Raw genomic sequence first — 22,157 nt, 5'->3', positions numbered from 1 at the left:
AGTTATGCCAACTCAACGTTAACGTAAAATGTTATTTTACTCGACGTCAAACTGACATCGGCTGATTTTAATCATAAAGGTAAAAGCGTGTATTCATCTTTGTTAAAATGGTATTTGGTCCTTTATTGTGTACGAAATTATTTGTACATATTCTAAATGATATTGTTTTTGTTCGACGGCATATTCAATAATGTTTACTAACATCAATTTAGTGAATTAATAGGGGCCATCTGGATCACGCCTCTGGGTGCGGGATTTTATCGCTGTATTGAAGAACCATTGGCGACCTACGGCTGTTTTTATGCTCTTTGAAACATTCCTTATTTCCTTTCGCAATTTTCCTCTTTAAAGAATTGTTTAACATTATGATTAAGGAATGAAAATACTCAAAAATTTCTCACAAATATGTTTGTGATACTCTTTTGAACAAATGAATTTGGGCGGGTCTTTCCAAAGCGCAGAAATGTGTAAGAAAAAGTTTTAAAAAATTCCAAATACTGAGCTCCAAGGTAAAGGTTAAACGACAAATACCTGATCAAGTACATGTAGCACAATCTAAAGCTTATACTCCTCAAACAAATGGAAAACAACTGGCTTATTCCTTACTTGTACAGGCATTACCTTATTTAGGACATATTTGGTTCAACCTGGTTGTTTTGTTTCTTATTTGGTAGACAGTCACATAACATTACCCACAAGATTCTAAAATTTTGAGTAAAAAAATAAACTTTCGATCAAATTTGTTTCTAAACGTAGCACCTGAATTGAAAAAAATATTAAACGAGTGAAAAAAGCTTGTATGCAACTTCTCGTTATCAAAACTATACCGAATGACCTTTAATTATGCTAATATAACAATTTTACAAAATGATACAATATATATTATTAAGTTGATAATTGAAAATAATTTGAGGAGCAATAGCAAATTTCGTACAGTTTTTGATTTCATAAAAGGAAATAGAACTAGTACCAGGAATTAGCTCAGCGATGAAATTCGGAAAAAATAATTTTATATGTGATTTTTAAAATCTTATGCAGGTTGTCCGTTATACATTGACTGTTGAATTGTTTTGTAAAATCTAAACTTACTGTATTTCATGCGATGGGGTTACGACTGGAAAACAAACAGCCTTGAGTAGAAGAGACACTCTGTGTTCATTATAATACTGCGTTAGATAATGATGGTCAATTTAGTAATTTAATCAGATAAGATTGGTCAAACCTTCAAAAGCATTATTTGTCGTGTTTGCCAGTCTTTGTTCCGTTATCAAATTACATCGTTAGAGAATGTTTTATTAATTGAAGAAAGTGCCTGCATTAGTATTCTGAAGTCAGCTCGTGTAGATAAATGATCAAATATAAATAACTCTCTATATTCATACAAACAAAGAACCGACTGAGCAAAATAATTGAGTGACAAGTGTATTTCAGGAGAGCATGGAACTAATCCAAACACAGTATTTCCGAATTTGATATTAAACATAATTATATATTCGTGGCGTTTTCTTTGATACGGTTGATTAATGTTAAGATCTGCAAATGTCATGTTAAGTATGGATGTTGTCATGTATGGGGCAGTGAAATATCTGTTCATGCACTTACATAATCCTGTAAAGTCATTCGGTTAATTTCTATGGTGTATATTTAAAGTTACATACTGCAAAAATAGTAACTTGTTCGCTTTGTTTGTGGTGAACACACCATTTTACAATCATTTTCGAAAATCTCTCGTTATCGCTTTTGGAAATAATTCTGAAACCATGTAAATAATCTTTTAAAATTATATCACTTAAAGTTGCAGAGAGAAAAGATTTCTTGATTCTTATACTTAAAATTTCTCGCGTTAGTATTTATCACCTTGAATGCGGAAGATTGTGGTTTCAATCATCAGACAAGTCAACCCAATACCATGATAAATAGTATATGCTGTTGTTCTCTTTGGTCCGTTTGGTGTATGAGTAAAAGCAAAGACTAGTCGGCTCTAAAGGAGATATATGTTTTCGGTGAGGATCACATATGTTGCCTTTTGAACTACAAAACTCAAATTTAAGATCAGTGTTTCGATTTAGTTAAAAGCAGGTTTCATATTCAAACCATTCGTCATTTTTTGGGTCCTTTTTTACAATTTCAAACGAGACGTCACTTAATGCATTGAAATCTAGACTAACTCGGGTGTGTATATTCTTTGTGTTGGATTATGTAATGTATCCGGTTGTTTTCTGTAATTAGTTAATACCTCAGTTTTATCATGTATATTTTTTATATAGTCATTTTATAAAATTTACTGTTTGCAAAAGTATAAAGTATTCTAAATAATAAGGATCTTCTTATCCCAAACAGAAAACCCAAGCCCTTTTCGGCACAACTTTTTGGAACTTTTGGCCCTCAGTACTATCCAATATATTCTCCTATTTATTTGTATTGTAGTCTTGTAATGTATTGATGTTATTTTTAATGTTATAGTTAACAAGGCCATTAAAGCGGGAGGTTTGGTATGCCACAAAAACACATGCAACATTCTATTTTTTCTCATGGTCATTGTTATAATATAGTTCGTTTATGTGTGTGTTACATTTTAACGTTGTGTTTCTTTTGTGTCGTTTGTTTTCTCTTATATTTGAGTGTGAATTCACATTTTTATAAGACGTGTCACGGTACTTTTTTTTTATCTTAAATTCATGTATTTAGTTATGAAGTTATATTTGTTATTCTCATCGAATTTTTTCTAATGTTTATTTTGTTTCTGTGTATGTTACATTTGAATGTTGTGTCGTCGTTCTTCTCTTATATTAATGCGTTTTCCTCGGTTTTGGTTTGTGACCCGGATTTTTCCCTATTTTCCTCTCGATTTATGAGTTTTGAATATCGGTATATTACTGTTGGACACATACATCAACATCAGGTTTATTTGTAAACGTCTAGAAATGCATGGTATATATGCTGACCATTAATCTGCAATACAACCCTTTGTCCATTACTTGAATATTGCTCTTGTAGGAATCTTGTTAAATTCTGTGTTGGTCTTGAATTGTTTGTATATGTCGTTGTTGTTATTTTCCTGTCTTATTTGCTTTAAGCTATTGATAGTCCTATTATTGTCATCCTTCATTTTCATTTCAATAACACAAGTATAGCAGAAAAAGCCGCGTGATAGTTTTGGTGAATTGCATAAGCTTGAGAGTTTTGGGCAAATATGACATTAGACTAGCCTTGCAATCAAAATCAAGCCACTTTTTTTCTTAAAATGACTTGTACCAAGTATGGGAGTTGTTCTCAAATACTTAGCTTTCATGTATGTTAACGTTTGTTTTGATGTTTGTTGTCGAAAGTCAGTGTTCCTGTTGGTCCGTTATTTTCCTCTTACATTTTATGTGCTACACCGGTTTAAATTTATAATCCGGATGTTCGTCGTATAGATTGATGCCTGTTAAACAGCGGTATACTTCTTTTGCCTATATTCATGATAATGCGTATCGACCATTTTTTTTTCTTTTCGTTATCTTATTATATATATTTACAATAATTATATGAATGTTAAATGTTTGACAGTGCAACCTTTTCCTTCTTAGAAAAACTATACTAAATAACAAAGTCGATTGATATTCAGTAGTAATAAAAGAAAAAGTATAAGAAATACCAAACTCCGCGGCAAATTCAAAAAGGGATGTTCAACACAACTGACAAAATTAAGCGCTATCAACCAACAGAACAAGTTGAAACCGATTGTCTTTGTCCTGACTAATCAGCTCAGACATTTTTGAAGAAAACAGTTGATTAAACATGATTTTATATCTAGGTAAACCTCCCATTTGTATGACAGCTGTTTATAGTTTCTTTTAATTGACATTTCTGGTTGAGAAATTCAAACAGACTTAAAGGTTGATATGGCAATGATTGGGAACCAGCATATTTACATCGCAACTGACTATCATGTTTTTTTCATTTGCGCCAAATTATTTCAACAAAAACGATCTGATAAAATTTAGATTTTTATATTACTCAGATTAACCCAGAGAGTGAAAAGAGACTTTAGATTGTGATCGTATCATGCGGAACTTAATATGCAATAAACATACCATTCCAAAATGTCTTATTCTGCCTCCCCGTGAGTAGGTGTATTTTATCAATAAAGTATGTACAGCGTATATCATCCATGATGTAAGTTTAAGAAGCCAAAAGTTCCAAATGGTGAAGTTAAAATCATTCCTTCGTAAATTTTACGGACGCCATCACGAGTTGATTGACCGTAATGGAATAACCGTTTCACAAATGATATCGGATATGTTCCTTACGTTGTAACTACAATCTCCTTCCCTTTCGAATCAATTCATGAATGTGACCTAACGATTTATACTATATACCGGAATTGTTATCACATAAACTACACGACGGGTGCCACATGTGGAGCAGGATCTGCTAACCTTTCAGGAGCACCTGAAATTACCCCTAGTTTTTGGTGAAGTTCGTGTTGCTTATTCTTTAGTTTTCTATGTTGTGTCATGTGTCATGTACTATAATTGTTTGTCTGTTTGTCTTTTTCGTTTTAAGCCATGACGTTGTCAGTTTATTTTTCGATTAATGAGTTTGACAGTCCCTCTAGTATCTTTCGTCCCTCTTTTAATCATAATAATAAAAAAAATATAATACCATATATATATATAATGGAGCAAATGCAAAGCATCATAATTTAATTGTTCAACAAATGCAACACGAACTATAGCCAAAGGTGGAAGAAATCTTCCAAACATTTAACAAAAATGCGCATTTGTTAGGTATTTTGTGAAAACACTTATATTTTTTGTTTTGCTATATACATTGAATCTCTTCGTAAAATATAATTTTGTTGCACACTTATGTAAACTAATGACCCGTTACGATTAATTTGAACGGTTCTATGTTTAACTACGCAGACTCTAGATGAAAGGCAATGTCGTTAGATATTATTTTTAAAAAGAAGTTTGTTTTTTCATCATTTGCATCCAAATATCGCCATGTGAACCTTATGCACTCTCTATGTGATCACTCGTACACAGTTACCTTCCATAACGACGCCTCGTTAACTTTGAGCTTGTATAATGTCTCAACTTCTATTTCTGTAGCGGTATTTGTCGACTCTATATAGTATTTGATTATGACAGCCGGTAATAGCATGTTACTTTTTTTTCTTATAGTTGTGCTAGCCTCTTACATAACTATGAGTAAATAATCCATATGAAAGTAATAATCTTTCAATAAATGCTTTTTTTAGATAGATGTACAAAGCTAACTGAATATTCAATATAGTGTGTTTGACGTTTCGCTTACAACTGATTTTTCATACGGTCATTGATAATTTGATCATGTCTTATTTGTATATCTGATGTTATTTGTTATAAAAACAATGTAATGTATTTAAATTTTCTTGATGTAATGTATTTGAATTTTCTTGATGTAATGTATTTAAATTTTCTTGTTGTAATGATTGTTCTTTAAAAATCCCTTAAAGATGAGAATGGAAATGATTTCAAAGAGACATCAGCCCGACTAAAGAGCAGAAAGCAGACGTAGACCACCAATGGGCCTGTCAATTATTTTGTATTCATATATAACGTAACGGTACCCAAACTGCAACGAGTACCCATATTGCACCTATTTAGCAAAAATAGCAGTTGAAATCTCACAAGACCTTACAAGATTTCCTAGACACTAACCAAGTTGTATTTTTATGATCCGATAGTATACACGTCTTTCAATATAGGTAAATATATTTAGCTATAATACACAAAAGGTTTACAGTATTTATCAACAGATGAAGTGTTTACTGAAAAAGCAAAATGTACTGAAACGTCGCCATGCGACGTCATCAAACCGTCATATTTTTAAAATAAGCAAATACAATATGTTTCGAGTATCCATTTCTAAAAAAATGAAGAGTCAGCATGGAAAATTTCCAATTGTTCAAAATATTTGAAAAAAGTAAACAAAAGCTCTGTTATTCGACTTTTGACGATGCAAATTTAAGCATGGATGCAATTTGGGTACTCCTCATTACAGAATCATTGATGGTTTGGAGGTTAGTTCAGACCAATTTTTCAATGATTCCATATGAATTGAAAATCAAATTGATGTTCCTATATAAGAAAGAAGTATACGGCTACAAAATAAACACAAAATGGAAATGTTTGTCTTGATCATAACAATACGTAGTTGAAAAAACTGTCACAATAGGTGCAATTTGGGTACCGTCACGTTATACAATCTTCGTTAACAAAGTGCAATTAGAACATCAACACATTCCAGACATTGACGATAATTGCATTTCCTTCCACCCATCTAATATGACATGTATTGTATTTTCAAGTATTGTGATTTTAAATTATCCTAATTGGTTTGTTTTAAGACACCTTAATATGAATTATTAGCACATGAATTGCCCTAAAACCATCAAATATTGATACTACTTTTATGTAACCTTTGAATGAAATTTCAAACGACATAAATATGAGTATTTTGCATGTCTTGTTAACACACAAAAACAACGTATATTAAGGTCAGCTTCTAATTCATGCATAATAAACCTATGGGAATTTGTGCATTAGGTTTATAAGTCATAAAACCTTGAAGAAAATCAACTGGAATTGACCTTCCGTAAAGCGAAAGTAGTAATTGTTTTACTTATTTATTGGAAAAGTACATAGAACCATATATTTTTGTAATCAGTATCAAGTAAACTATCAAGTGAGACTAAAATTGGCATTTTTCACACTGGAAGGAACAACTTATCTCCCTTATTCAAACAAACTTGTGCAGGAACCTTTTATTTTTTTTAATTCAACGTACAATAAGCTATCATTTGATACAGAAAATTACATTTCAAACCGAGTTTTAATATTTTTAACATCACAATATATCGTATCGAATGGAAAGACCTTCAACTGTTCTCTGAACAATTAGTCTTCTATATAAATTCCTTCATTTACCTCAATCTCTTATTTTTGTACAAACAAACACTGACAAAAAAAGGAAAACAAACTCACTTACAAAACAACAACTAGATTCAATTGACACTCCAAAACCCCATTCCCAACCAGAATATCACTCTAACATCACAAACTTTGTCCAATTAAGAATTTACTGAAAACGATATTTAAACTCAAATTTATAAGAAGAAGTCGATAAATTTTTTAGACGTTTAATGATCAAATATCTTCATCAAGTTAAAACATATGATAAGTGAGCATGACTATACGGTATAGATTGTTTTTATTGTCGTAGGCTGTACGGTTGCCTATAATTTATAACGTCCCCCTCATTGGACTTCTGTGTAAAGTTGTTCCATAGGCACTCGTATTACATCACTCTATTTTTGTTATAATGAACTATCTTTGTTTGTATTACCGCAATGTATTTACTATCCGAATCTGTTATTTCAACAGTAATATTCCATAATAAATATTTTGTAGCATGCGAATTGCATTACAGAAATTTAGAAAACTCTTTAAAATGGTATGTATAAGAAACTATTAATATGGAGTATATTCTTAATATCTAACAAAAATGTAAGCAAAAAAACATGATAATGTGCCAAGATGTGTGAAAAATCCAATCATCCAAATTTTAACAGATTCTTTTTAATAAATTACAGATTATTTCCCGAATCATACTTTAATAGAGGGTTGCTGCTCACAATGAAGCTATCAAACCAAGAGTTCCAAATGGTGAAAGTGAGATCATCCCTTCGTAAATTTTACGGACGCCATCACGAGTTGGTTAACCGTTTCACAAATGATATCGGATATGTTCCTTACGTCGTAACTACAATTCCCTTACCTTTCATGAATGTGACCTACCGAATAAGACTATTTACCACATTTGTTATCACATAAGCAACACAACGGGTACCACATGTGGATCAGGATCTGCTTACCTTTCCGGGGCACCTGAGATCACCCCTAGTTTTTGGTGGGGTTCGTGTTGTTTATTTTTTAGTTTTCATATGTACTATTGTTTGTCTGTTTGTCTTTTTAATTTTTAGCCATGGCGTTGTTAGTTTGTTTTAGATTTATGAGTTTCACTCTCCCTTTGGTATCTTTCGTTCCTCTTTTTTAATACTTTTGATATCTTTTAAAGAAGTTCGATTAAGTTGATAAAACATTAACACTTTCTAATAAAGGTAGATGGGGTGTTTAAATTATAATCCTTAGAATTTGCCAAAATGTAGTTTCTATCCTGGTTGTTTAAGAACATTAATAAAAAGGGTGGGTCACTAGACTTATTTTCACGCTAAGGTTGTGCAAAATTTTTGTATAGATTATGCATGGAAAATCCAATTTTTGGTCATAAAATGAAAACTACACCATAGAATTTTGAGATATATTATGAGAAGATAGCTTCAATATTATTCTTTCAGTTAAGAAGAAGAAAAAATGGGGTCACCGGACTCGTTTTCTTGCTACATAATAAAATGGGTAAATTCTTAACACATTCTATTGTAAAAGAAACACTATCTGAATTATCTGCCCTTGCATTGGAGTTGTCTCCTCTTATTTGGCAAAGTTGGAAAACATGAATCCAACAAATGTATTCGTTTTTTTTGTAAAATACAATTATAAATATGATAAAACATGGCGTTTTCTATATTATAAAGAAAAATCTTACACACAAATTACCTACTAATCTCAAAATTTGCACATTTGATAAAAAATATAGACCTTGTTTTCTGGTATTTCAATATCCGAAATGGAGGAAGACACCTTATCTACCTTAAGTACCATCTTCCTTTTTCCTCTGCAGGATTTAACAGGTGTACTGATAGAAAATTATTTTAATTTACGATTTCGATAAATCCATCTCATAATGGTTTTAAATATAAGACGCAACACCGATATGATGAATGTTATACAGTCATATGTCTTCATTGGTTGCATGGTCTATGTAGTCGTTTTATGTAGTAAAATTAACGGTAACAATTGTCTTGCACCAGGTGCGCATTTCGACAACACATGTCTCTTCAGTGATGCTTGTGGCCAAAATATTTGAAATCCAAAGCTTATATAAAATATGAAGAGCTTTATATAATTAAAAAGGTAAAAAAAAGTATAGCCAAATCAGTGAAAGGTATCAGAGCTTTACATGAGGGAGATACATTCCTTAATTTATAATGATTTCTTATATTTTGTAACAGCAAATTTTAATAACACAAAAAATCCGTATTTTCTTGCCAGTACCAAAGTACTGGCTACTGGGCTGGTGATACCCTCGGGGACTCATAGTTCACCAGCAGAGGCATCGACCTAGTGGTAGTAATAAAATTAACGGTACCAATTTTCTTAGCAGAGGAACTGTTACTACATTCTGTGTCACTTTAACCTATATTTAACATCTTTGTGTTTCAGTTTATTTTTTTAGATTAATGATATTGAAATGTTATAATCGTGAAATTCTTCATGAGTTACATCATAAATGAATGAATTTTAAATATCTATTACACATTATAGGAATTGATTTTACTAAAAATAGATCCATATGCCTCACAGAAAATAGTAAATTTGAAATTTAAAACAAGATTGGTAAGGACGATAGATACACAAAAGTGATATCCGTTTAAAACAAACACCGACACAAAAGAGGATACAAGAACAAACTTATAACTTAGAATGAAGCAATAAGAGCCAAACAAATCATTACAATTGTCAAGCTTTCATAACTTGCTGTTTTCAATTTCAGAATTTTCTAATATTGTAAAGCAATTCAAATAAGCTAAAACGAAAACAAGGAAAATGCTTAAAACAACAAGATCTACAAACATGTCAATGGACTATATTAACAACCATTCGTATTCACGCTCAAAATCTGTAAATTGTTATTCGGATTAAATTAACTCAAAATTGGAATTAGTTTATCCATGGTAAACGACACTTAATTAAGAAGTTAGATACGTTAAAAGAAGCCGTATAAACCAACATAACAAATAAATGACTATAGTGATCAAAGGTACCAGTATTAAAATTTAAAAATCTAGACGTGCGTTTCGTCTACATAAGACTCATTAGTGACGCTCAGATAAAACAAAATATAAAGCAAAATAGTACAAAGTTTAGAAGCATTGAAGATTCAAAATTCTAGTGCAAAATGCCAACAACAGATTCACAAACATTCACAATAAAAATTTCTTAATAGGATATTTGTGACTTATGTTTACAATGAAGATGTCACACCATAGCGGAGTAGATATTTTACCTAAATATCTAACACAATGAGAAAAACAGCAGCGACAGTGATGTAACTCTAATAAACAGATATAGGAAGACAGGTATATATGTTATGTGTGTTTGACGTTTGAAGATTGGTCTGAATTGAATACTGTTCATCTGGTATCATTTAGTGAATTTCGTAGGAAAAACTAAATTCCCTAGTCCGAGAAAATTTGTAAAAGGATAATCATAAAAATCCCTGTTAGAATGTTTACAACTTTAATATATGTGCAAGCTTTCTGTGAAGTTGAAGGGATCCGGGTTAAAATCTGCAGGAGGAATAGATTACACCTATCAATTACAAGTTTCCATTATTGCCCGCCTGCCCGATTTTCTCAAGCCACAAGCCGGCCAAATGTGCTTCATTTTTCTAATATATGTTTTCAACTAGTGAAGAGAATCCGTTTAATGCCAGATACCATCTTAACCTTGTAGTGAGGATTTTGCATCGTGTTGCAAACATCACAGTGACTTTTTAATGCAAAACAATAGTAAAAGCGATTTGCCTTTGTTTTTTTCTGTATGTATTTACTGATATAGTGTCATTGATACATATAATTTTTTTTCTTTTAGAAAATGATGCATACTTGATGCAAGTTTCAAAAATAACTCATGTTAATATGATTATGTCGTATGTTCAGCTGCAAATACTGTTTCATAAATGTTTTCAAATGTAAATGTACTATTCTAATTTCATCGGTTTCACCATTGTAACCGTTTTTCCTAGTTTATTTTTGTAATTCATCAAGACATTGTTTTGAATGACATAATAATCAGAACGGTATTCTAAGTGTTTACTGTAGAATACCAATAGTGACACAGTGAAAATCAACATCGACGGCTGAAGGTGTTTTCTGACTTATTACCGTTGTTCGTATCATTATTTTTCTATCACTAGTACTGAATGCGATGAGAAATTGCTACCATATAGTACAAAAGTGTGTTACATATCGTAGATAAAAATTATAAATACATTATTTTGTAATTCAAGTATTGTTATGTCTTTACATTATGGATTATTTCCTCATTAATTTATCCCCTCATTACATTTTGAGCGGTTTCATACTGTTTATTTAACGACTACAAGTCTAATTAAAAGACAATTTCAATTAGTGGCATGTTTTGTTACATTTATCATCGATGCAGCCCGATAACACATTTTAATTAAATCATTGAAGCGCTCACATACATTTATATGGACTGTAGCGATAGAATATATACTAATGCCGGGCAAATATGATACCGTATTTTCAACAAGCTTACTTTGAATGGCAATTTCTTCAAATAAAAAAAATATTGAACGGTTGGAATTTGTGAAAATAAAAAGATGAGGAGGTTAATTTTAGTTTAATTAAGGTTGGAATATACAAGTTGTGGATGAAGCATTTATTTTTGTTTACTCAATCAGTTGCCTATACAATCCTTTTCCAAATGCATGTTTACTTCCAATATTTAAAAGTAACTGCAACGAGAGATAATTTGACATTTCTTCTTCTTCGTTTTATTTGCCTCGTTAACCCTTTACATATATATTTGATCACTTTGTCTTCATTAAGTCTTCAAATTGACACTTTTTTCTGTTATTCTGTTCCATATCCATTCTATGATTAAGTGTTTCTCTGTCATTTTTCGTCTAATATTATTTGTCGGTTTGAATTTTCCGTCGAAGTATGTATTGACAACTGTTAATGTTTGTGTCATTTGTTCACTGTTTAACAACCATACCATATTTTCATATCTATACATTCCTTAATTATACAGTTTGTTAGAAATTTTTCAAATTTAACAAGCATCATGATTTAATAACCCCTTCATTTTTCGTTTTTCTAATATCATTTGACATGTTAACCTATGTCTTATCATATTATCGGTGTCATATCTTAAACTTTTTTTTATTCATGTGCAATTTATTAGTCTATTGTAAACGAAACGCGCGTCTGGGGTACAAATTATCAGTAGCTATGATGAGTTCATTTTAATTGCTTACTATTTTTAAAATGCTGTAAATAAACTCGAAGCACATGTGGTGAGTAATAACATATATAGTAATGACATATTTAATAAACATATGTTCAGCTTGGTTGTCAATTTAGTGTATAGCACATACTTTTATATTATATAGGTGAACTAAAAAAAATGTATGCACCCCAAAAACTTAAGAAAGGTAGTTTTTGTTATTCTCATTTTAACGTCTTTACTTGAGCTTTCTCACAGTTTGTATACTATATCATAGATCAACAAAATAACTTACATAAGGTTTGACCAAGAAACCATCTGTCCTTCCCATAGAATTCAATCATTCCAGCTGGTTGACATATTAGTAACACTAGAAGATCTGCTACGGACAGACTGCACAACAATATATTCATATGTGTTTTCATCGCTTTATTTGTTATCACAACTGTCAATACAAATATATTTCCTGTAACTCCTAGAATAAAAATAACAGCATTTGCAAGACTTACATACCAGAATATATACGGCGGAAGATAATAAGTTCCATTTTCTTTGACAGTTGTGTCGTTTAAAGTTTCAAAAGTTTTAATAGTTTCCTCCATGTTTATTTTAAAGATTTAATGTCAATTATGCTTGTAAAAAATAGCTATCTGTTTTACATACTAGGTGTAACATATAACTTCCAAGCAGTCAACATATTGGTTTTGCTAGTAATTCGTAAGGTTTTATAAAAGCATATCGTTGCGTCACAATACGGAATCTTTCCATCAAATGAACGACGTATTATTGATTCCTATGTTTTCATTTCATGGATACTCCAGCCTTTTAACACAAGAGAGTTTAAGGAAGATAAATCAATTTAACTGAAAGTCTTAAGGGCAATAAACAGGTGCAATAGTTTTGTTGGTTATTAAATGAATAGGATACAAACCCTATGTACCAATATGAAATATACTGACTGACTTTAAAATCGGAACACTCATTTTGTAGCATTTTTTTACCAAATCATGTTTGATCCTCGCATAACTACTATTCATGCTTATCATACATAAATCAGATATGTTGAAAAACAGAACCCAAAATGTGCCAAATAGAATTGGTTGACCTTTCTGATAATCATTTTGGCGTGTATTACAGACAGTCATTACTTTTGACGGTGACACGTTTATTGGAAAGGGGAAACCCAGGGTTTCAGGGTATACATGTACCACAATATTTGAACGTTGAAAATGAACGAACATTTTTCGAACTGACATTTTTTTGGGAATAATTTATTTCAATACTGAAAAAACACATTAAAGCATTTTACTATTAAGTTTTTTTTTTAAGTTCTTCGAAAGTAGCAATCATTTATTCATCAGATTTCGTAAGATATTTTGTTTTGTGAGTCCTGACGTAAATTTCATCTTTATCTTTTTATTTAGAAATTGATTAAAACTGATTAATATTCATTATAGATGTTGTAGTATAATCAATGAATCTTTTTGCAAACACATGTCAATAATTATTCTACTTTTGAAAATGTTTCAACTATTGGTGCAATGTATTTTACCATTTTTTTATATCGAAAAGATGTTGTTCTTGGTTTTGATAATTATGCAGTTTTTAATTAGTAATTAGCATGTAAAATACGATCCAATTAGATTATCTTTTATTAGATTACAGATCTATACCATCTTAAGCATTGTACCCTTGGCTAGTTTTCATCTCAATGATTGAACAGCCAAAACAGCTACTAGTAACTATTAGAAATATGAGTAAATTGAGATGTGTGTTAATGTGTGATGCAGTATCATCCAAATACAATAACAACAAAGACAATGTTTTGAGGGCATGATCTTTCTTTGATATGATAGAACGTTTACTTTAAAATATGACTTACCTATAAATCATACCAAGTAACAGCGGTCAATATCAATTAATGAATTTAAAAGATAACATAAGTAAGTCTATCAAACCCTAAATTTCGGAATTACACCAAAATCACAAGTCTATAAGGATAATTTTCTTCCTAAGTTGTGAGAAAAAAAAGATACCAATTATGAACAGAAATGTGTTTTATTCTTAAAAATAGGCATCTTAAAAAACTACAATCACATGCCTACATACAGAAAAAAAAACGTACCAATGTATTCCTAAAGTTACGAAAACAAGTCTTTAAAAAGTCATTCAAACTTGCCGATCCACTGTATAATGCCCTTATTGCGAATGAATATTATATGTTTCTCGTGCAAACGTGAATTGTGTTTTGCGCTAACGTAGAAATTTGTTGCGCAAAGCTAACGCGCCGGTTTACTCTATTTTTACTATCAAGTCTTTTGTGGACTGATGTTTACAAGTAGCACCGTCTTGCATTGTAGTAAATTGTAACTGCTATGTATTGTCTATGCAATATACATGTTGCTTCCATAATTGTAAATGTAATTAGTCACTTTGATACTTGCTTTACTTGTACAAATGTACAGGCAGAGATCCCGGAATTTTCAGCAAAGTGAGAATAAAAAAAACTAATGCATAACAGTTGTTGTCGTTCTAATGCATACATAACAAAAACGTAATAATGCACTAATCCTTCGAAAATGTATAAAATTACAATTAAAATAAAATTCCGCGGAATTTTATGCAAAACACAAAGTCATACGACTGATAATTTTTAAAAGAAAGATTATTTCGTTACTTGTACGCTTTAAATTCTGATGATATCTCATTAAAATGCAGTTTTATAGGTAAGTGCTATTTCATTTATTGTTCTGTTGTATTTTTCAAACATTTGTGGATTTTAGAAAGTTAATATGGTGACCACTCCTTACTTACGACCTGTTAGGTGTGCATTTGATGGTAGTTAAAGTAGCTAATACACAAAAATGTATAAGTGGCACTGATTGTTGTCTGCCTTTTGGTCGGGTCGTTATCTCTTTGGTATATTTATCATTTCCATTCTCGAGAATATTTTGCTCAGAAATTATAAGGATTAAACTCATTTTTTTTAGAGGTTATTGATGCGTAACCTTGTGTTTTTACTCACTTAACATAAACATCATTCGGACTTGGATTCAGTCATTGAATTAATCATTACACACCAATAACCTCTAGAAACAATGTGTTTAATCCTATAAAAAAAACTAGAACTAAAATCCACATGAAAAGAATGCCATGCTTTTATAATATTGTTACGCAATATAATTTTTTTTTTTTACAGTTATGATCAGTTATCATTTTCCAAAGGATGTTTTTTGTATACAAGTGCCGTCGTGTTATGGAAGATTATGCACTGGTAGTTAATTTTCCGAGAACTGTGTCTGTTCAAACATGAAGTAATCTGATTTCTGGGAAATCAATTGTACTATAGTTACTAAAATAATAGCGACTATTGAGATATCATATATGAAATCCTATTGTATTAAACAGAATTTGTTATTTATATTTACCTTAAGGACATACATTTACCAGGTAATATTTGTAGCAACTGTACGTAGCAATTGAAATTATACTATATGGGGACAAAGTCCCAAATAACAGTAGAAAATTCAATAAAAAAAAAAATCGGGAAAATTTTCATTGTACTAATGAACTCAAAATCGTTCAATTTTTTTTTATGTCATGTTTTGAAATCCCGGACCTGCGCAGACACTTACAATGTTCTTCCTTTTTCCGGTCTCGTTTATATGAATTTTTGAGTAACATATATATTTATCAATCAAGCATAAATAGGAAGGAACGCAATACCAATTTCATTTTTAATAATTCCTTGAAATAAAAAAAAACCGTTACCTGATGATTGCCTTTCTTTGTTTACATTGCATGTGACGTCATAACTTAAATAACGTCACAACTAAAATCACTTACAACAGAATCAGAAACGGAACGTTACGGTATTTCCGTTCTCTTTTTAACATTGTTGCCTTAAAAAAAATCATAGACTTCGTCCCCATTTACAGGTTATTCCTGCCTCATATTACGGAAGCATGACATGTTCAAACAAGAAGGAGAAAAATTTGTTAACAATTAACAAACGCACCAGACAAAATGAATACAATTTTGAATTATAAGATATTAAATCAGTTTAAATCAATCCATCATATACAAATTCTAAATCATAATAACGCGTCTTAGCTTGGAGCTTAATACAATGAATGCGAAAATATAACGTTGGAAGTATGAAATACAGCGGATATAAGGTAAACGTAAAAGGGAAAAAAAGGAGATGAGTCAAAACGATGTTAGTATGAGAGTTCCCGTGTGATAAAAAGTCATTCAAACTCACACTTGAATATTTCGTTGATTTGAAAATAAAGATTTTATACCAAAAGGATGATTTTGACTCCTCCAATCCGACTGACTCCGATGTCACGTGTCAGCATGGTGCCAAATTCTTGGAACAACTAAGAACCAATGCAATGTTTGTTCATGTCGTTATTATAGATAGAACACGAATATAAATGTTAAACGAAGAACATGTTTTCCCAAAGCTGATATACAGACTTTTGTTAAACTGTTAATCAAATTTCGACGAAAATAGTAATATCATCCATCCACGAAGAAAGATATACATATAAACCAATTTATCCAAAGTATTTGGAGGGTGTGTTGATAACCTGATGTTTGATACATGTTCTGCTCCGTACCATATTAAGCTCGACTTACTTTTTAAATTCAATGGTAACATAATCTTCATGTCTCGGCCTTTTATTACGGTATGGGTTTTTCTTATTGTTTTCCAAAAGAGAGGCGGACATTCAAACTCATATGTAAAAAATAAATATACAACGCGATGGCTATTGAAAGACCAATACACAAACAGTAGTGCAGGAACCCGGTAACAGGTATAACTCAGTAAGTCTTACAAGGATTGTGTGTGTGTATTGGTTTGTGTTTGCTAATAGAGATATACATCTCTACTAATGTATTCTGTAGAATATATTGCTTGATAATGTGATATTGTCAATGTAATAGTATGATGCCTTCATCACTGAATGAATAAGCTTTTAGTACTTCGAGAGACCCAGACGTCACCAGCTGTCAGTAGTCAGTAGATTGTTATTTGCATAATTTAAGGTACAATCAAATTAATTGTAGATTTTATATTGAAGATAATCTGGAGAATTCCTACACGTCGTAAATTATACTTCAAAAGACTCGTCGTAAAACAGTTATTGATATTTCAACAATTATTTATATAGTAAACATAAAAAGAATACCATGCTTCGGTGTAGTTACAAAGGAAAATATCATAGAACTCAGTTTGAACAAACATGTATCAATGTCAAGATACATGTTAATTCATTTTTATAACAGTTACTAAAACGGTGAATAATGGTTGGATTTTGTAATGTTACTCTTATTGAATAAAACAGACTCTGAATTATAAGTTACCTTGGGAGCCATCAATTTCTTCCATTGAAATTGTGAAGAAAGATCAGTTAGTTTAGCAACAAGAAATTGATAGGATACACAACATTTACCACAATTATCAGTTTTGATACAGAAATAGATGATTACTTTATATACAAATTTCATAAATGGAAATTCGTCAAAGCTCGAATTTTAAAACAAAGAAATCGAATATAAAATATTGGAAGCATAAATTGAAGCGTATACAAATTGTTTAGAGAAATCAAATGAAAGCAACACTGTTGGTTTACAGTTACTGATAGGTATGGTCGTTTATTTCAAAATGCCCACGATTATTAGTTTATGTCTTTTAAAGATTGATATTTGGTTGCAAAACGTCACGGGTTAAATATTAAATACATGTACATATCCTTGTAATGCAAATAATTATGAAGAGATTGAGTAGGGAACGAAGCCATGCTTACAATTTTGTTTATACCTCGTGGTTTGAACATAGTTTTGCGAGGCAGTACTAAGTTGACCAAAGAGTGTGAAACTTTTTAGCAAGTATAATTCACATACAAGTATATAAAAGTAAAAGTGTGCACCAGTAGCTTGTAAAACGATTCACTTACTAGTAAAGTAATTTGCATGCTGTACTGGAAAACAGTCGAATTCGATCATTGTTTACATAATAAATTTTAGGTCTGATACGAAAATTGTACACACGGCAATCTGTCACACTAGGTAAGGTTTTGAACAGACAAGGTTACATCCATGACGTTAACTTCCTTGTCTGCTTAAAATGTCTGACCCGGAAAGCTTTCATATATTTGTCTCTAGGTCAACTTTTGTTCAGTCTAGAATTAAACGCATATGTAGTTCTAATTATATGGACTTCAAGTTATTTGGACTATACTGCATTCTGTAGACTGAATTTATGATGATAAATATAAAATCTGTCATACACATAAGAATTTAAGTTAGTTTTGCAATCATTTTTAAATGAAGGCAACCATAGTATATGGCTGTTGAATAGTTATCAATCGATTCAACTGAAAAACAAAACGGGTCAAAATCAAAAATCGAGGAAATTACATCAACTATAAGAAGAAAACAACAGGACCACAGAAAAACTCAAAAAACTGTACAATCTATTAAAAAAGACAAGATACATAGAAACGGACTATTTGATAATAACTGCCATACGCATAAAGACATGTGAGAGTTATTGTCATTTCTGTAATATTCAGTAATAGTTATACACCGAGGGAAAGGTATGTCTGGATAAGAAACCCCGTCGGCCGGAGGCCGTAGGGGTTTCTTATCCAGACATGCCGTATCCCGAGATGTATAACTAACTTACACCCTTATTCTAATCTCTATATTGTTAACATTGATTATCAAATGAAAAAAAACCCGATAGCATATATTGAATTGACAATATCAAACCATAATTTATAAGATTTTTTCGTTAATACATGAAAACCCACTAGTAACCTTTTTTGGTTATCTTCGTTCATACTTTGACAAGTGAGTATGTTTTACAAATGTCAAGGTTGTTTTGCATATTCCAAATAAATCCTTGGGTTGATATGCATCAGCAGGTCAAAGTTGACCGTATCGTGTATTCATATAAAAAACAAATATACGTCATGCTCCTTGTATGCAGTTGTCAATATGGAAGGGTATGAGACGGACGACATTTCTTAGCAAGCATTGGATTTGGTAGATGAGACTAATTTAAAAGATAAAGGCAATATTATAACCCAAAGTACTTACCTGTATCAGTTTAATAAAGGTAATCATAACTATATGTTCTATCTTACGGTTTTATGGGGGAAAAGCCCCCTCTTCTCGAGAATGAATAAACATTCTTATCGGTCGTCCCTCTGTCTATATCACTCTGTTCAGCTCTTAATATTATTTCGTATCATGTCTTTGTGACGTCAAATACGTTGACCCGGCCTTAATAACTTTGACCCGGACTTATCAGCGACGTCATAATGTTTGAACCGACGTTAATAACTTTGACCCGAACTTATCAAGTCATCTTTTGTGTGCTGGCGAAACAAAGAAAACACTTCCGAAACACGCAAATATAGCCCGATAAATTGATTATCAGATTATCTGCATATTGATATTGTAAAATATCAGCTGCTTGGCATTATATGAAGGCTTTGTGATCTCGTTCGCTACGCTCACTCGACAAAAAGCTTCATATCATGTCTCGCAGCTGATATTTTACGATATCAACATACAGACAACCTGATAATCGGTACATATTCGGAACTACAAAGGGATAAGTGTGTCTGCAATAGAAACCCGACGTCTAGGCAAACTCAGAATACAAAGATACAGATTTAATATTTCGTAGCTCTCTCTTTTGCGGAATTAGGATCCAGCTGGGGTTCCCAACTCAAAAGAAAGGGGCGAGGGTTCAAATAAGTCAAATATATTGATCTTTTAAATCTGGTCCAACCCACGGAACCCCTACCCCGGATCGGCCACTGGATAACGGGGGGGGGGGGGGGGGGGTCGAGAGTTAGAATCCCCCTTTTTTTATAATAGAAACATATGACTGGGATAAAATAATATTACTTTCAGCAAAGGAGTAATTGAAGGATTTTTTTTTAATTTAAAATAAATGCTTAATTTTTTTTTCGCTATTGGAATTTCCTTAAATGTTTTTTTTCTCAATATCTTGAAACAATTTGTAGTGAACACTGTAAGTAATTTCTTGTGTTCATGCTATTTAAAGAATACTATCAATTTCTATTGTTACGAATAACAATGGACTTTAATTGCGGGATGTAGAAGCAGGGGTTTCCAGAAACCCCGCTTGTCACAGCCTGTGGTCAAAATCCATTGTTATTCGTAACAATAGATCTATTCAATTTACACGTGTTTCAAAAATAGAAACTATGAAGTATAACAATAGAGCTGGGGTGTAATTACATTGGTTAATTAACTCTCACGTTTTGTAAATAGTTTTTTTTATAGATACTCACAGGCCAAGTTATCTACATCTATTTATGTTCATAGTCATAAGAAAGTACGAGGCAAACAATTTTATAGAAAGTTATATGGATTTTTTAAAACATCTATTGAAAACCTTCTAAAACTTGACACTGATATTGTTTACAACTTACCATATATATCCCCATTTCCAGTCTATTAGACATAGCGTACTTTTTATATCGCTTGTCAATTGTCAAATAAACAATAAAACCATTCATTTGCAACATTTCAAACGCTAAATTTACAATGAACCAATAAATTAATGGGTTTGATGCACCATTTTTCTCTGATATCTAAGAACAAAATCATTGCAAACAAACAAATATAAGATTGATATGCATCGTTTATATAAATTTGATACTACATTTTACAAAAGGTTGCGACTATATATGTTCATTTTCGATTCAGTAAACCCAATTAAAACTAAAAGATATAACAAAAGCAGATAATATTGATAGCAACTGATTTAAGTACTGACTGAATAAAGAACTTCGAGTGTGTATTATGTATCGAAAATTGTTTTTCGTTGCTTTTCAATAAAAAAAAAAGTAACTGTAATGAGAGCGATGTATTATGGAATAAATCAATGGACTTTAATTCCATTTTACAGAACATCAAAAACAAGGCGTATTACTTTACTTAAAGTATTAATAATCTTTATAATTGCTCTTTATATCCTGATTTTATATTTTTTTATGTTCTATTTGTACATAAGAATACAAACCACTAAACATATTCGAACTGCGTGCCTTAACTTGGATACCTCCATGTGGAAAGAGCAAGGGTGTTTTTCAAACTAATTAATTAAGCAAGAGATTATGTTGCATAATTGACTTCATAACAAGTGATCTACAGAACAATATATATGCTACAAAATATTTGGGAAACTTTAAAGCTCATATTTTGTTTACTGGTAGATTGCTTATACCATTGATACGTGTTTGAAAACATCAAGCCATACAAGTATCAAATGTTCTTACACTGCCAAATTTATTTCATCTTTGCTAGCCAATAATGAGAAAAATTGATGTACGAGGTTATGAGTTTCCTTGGTTTCATTCGTGCCTGGCTTCATCCAATCAAAAGACGTCTATAACATAATCAGTTGTGAATGGAGATAAGGGTAAATAAACTCAATGCCGATTGTGCCTCAAGTCTTTATCTCCAAAAACAACATACGACGATATTTAGTGACAATTGAAATTTTTTTAATCAACTTATAAAAGTTCTTGTGTATGATTCATGTCTCATGCACAAGAAGTGTAATGTCACTGTTTGTATTTTGATTTTTCATAGCTTTATCATTGACCAGTTAAAGTTCTCAAAAACTATTAAACAATAAATAATTTTTATAGGACTTTTACAAATGGCTTATAATTATACATGGAAAAGATTTATAAAAAGAAATATAGGGGTTCATGGGCAAATTTTTTTTAGACATTTAAATGGGTAAAACCAGAGGATTTCGAAAATCTGACAAAAAGTCCAAAACATGACAAGCAAACATCCTTAACTGCTTTTGATTAATTCTTTATATCATGTATAATGGATAAGCTACTATTCATGATGTCGCTAAATGTTACTTTTTTTAATATAGAGAGTACTAAAATCTCTTTA

At 31.3% G+C, this 22,157-nt stretch overlaps 1 protein-coding gene across 1 annotated transcript in view; it reads right to left on the bottom strand.

Annotated features, from left to right (window-relative positions):
• LOC134716552 (QRFP-like peptide receptor) overlaps window positions 1–12,848 on the bottom strand; it is a 38,491-nt gene extending 25,643 nt beyond the window's left edge. The window contains exon 1 of the mRNA XM_063579563.1: window positions 12,484–12,848. Within this exon, the coding sequence (XP_063435633.1) occupies window positions 12,484–12,790 (307 nt within the window). The 5' untranslated portion in view covers window positions 12,791–12,848. The remainder of the gene's footprint in view (window positions 1–12,483) is intronic.
• Window positions 12,849–22,157: the final 9,309 nt, after the last annotated feature.

Source organism: Mytilus trossulus, chromosome 4, assembly GCF_036588685.1.
Source record: "Mytilus trossulus isolate FHL-02 chromosome 4, PNRI_Mtr1.1.1.hap1, whole genome shotgun sequence".
NCBI classification, from domain to species: Eukaryota; Metazoa; Mollusca; class Bivalvia; order Mytilida; family Mytilidae; genus Mytilus; species Mytilus trossulus.
The sequence above is the reverse complement of the archived record's forward strand: the minus strand, read 5'-3'. Positions and strand labels throughout refer to the sequence as shown.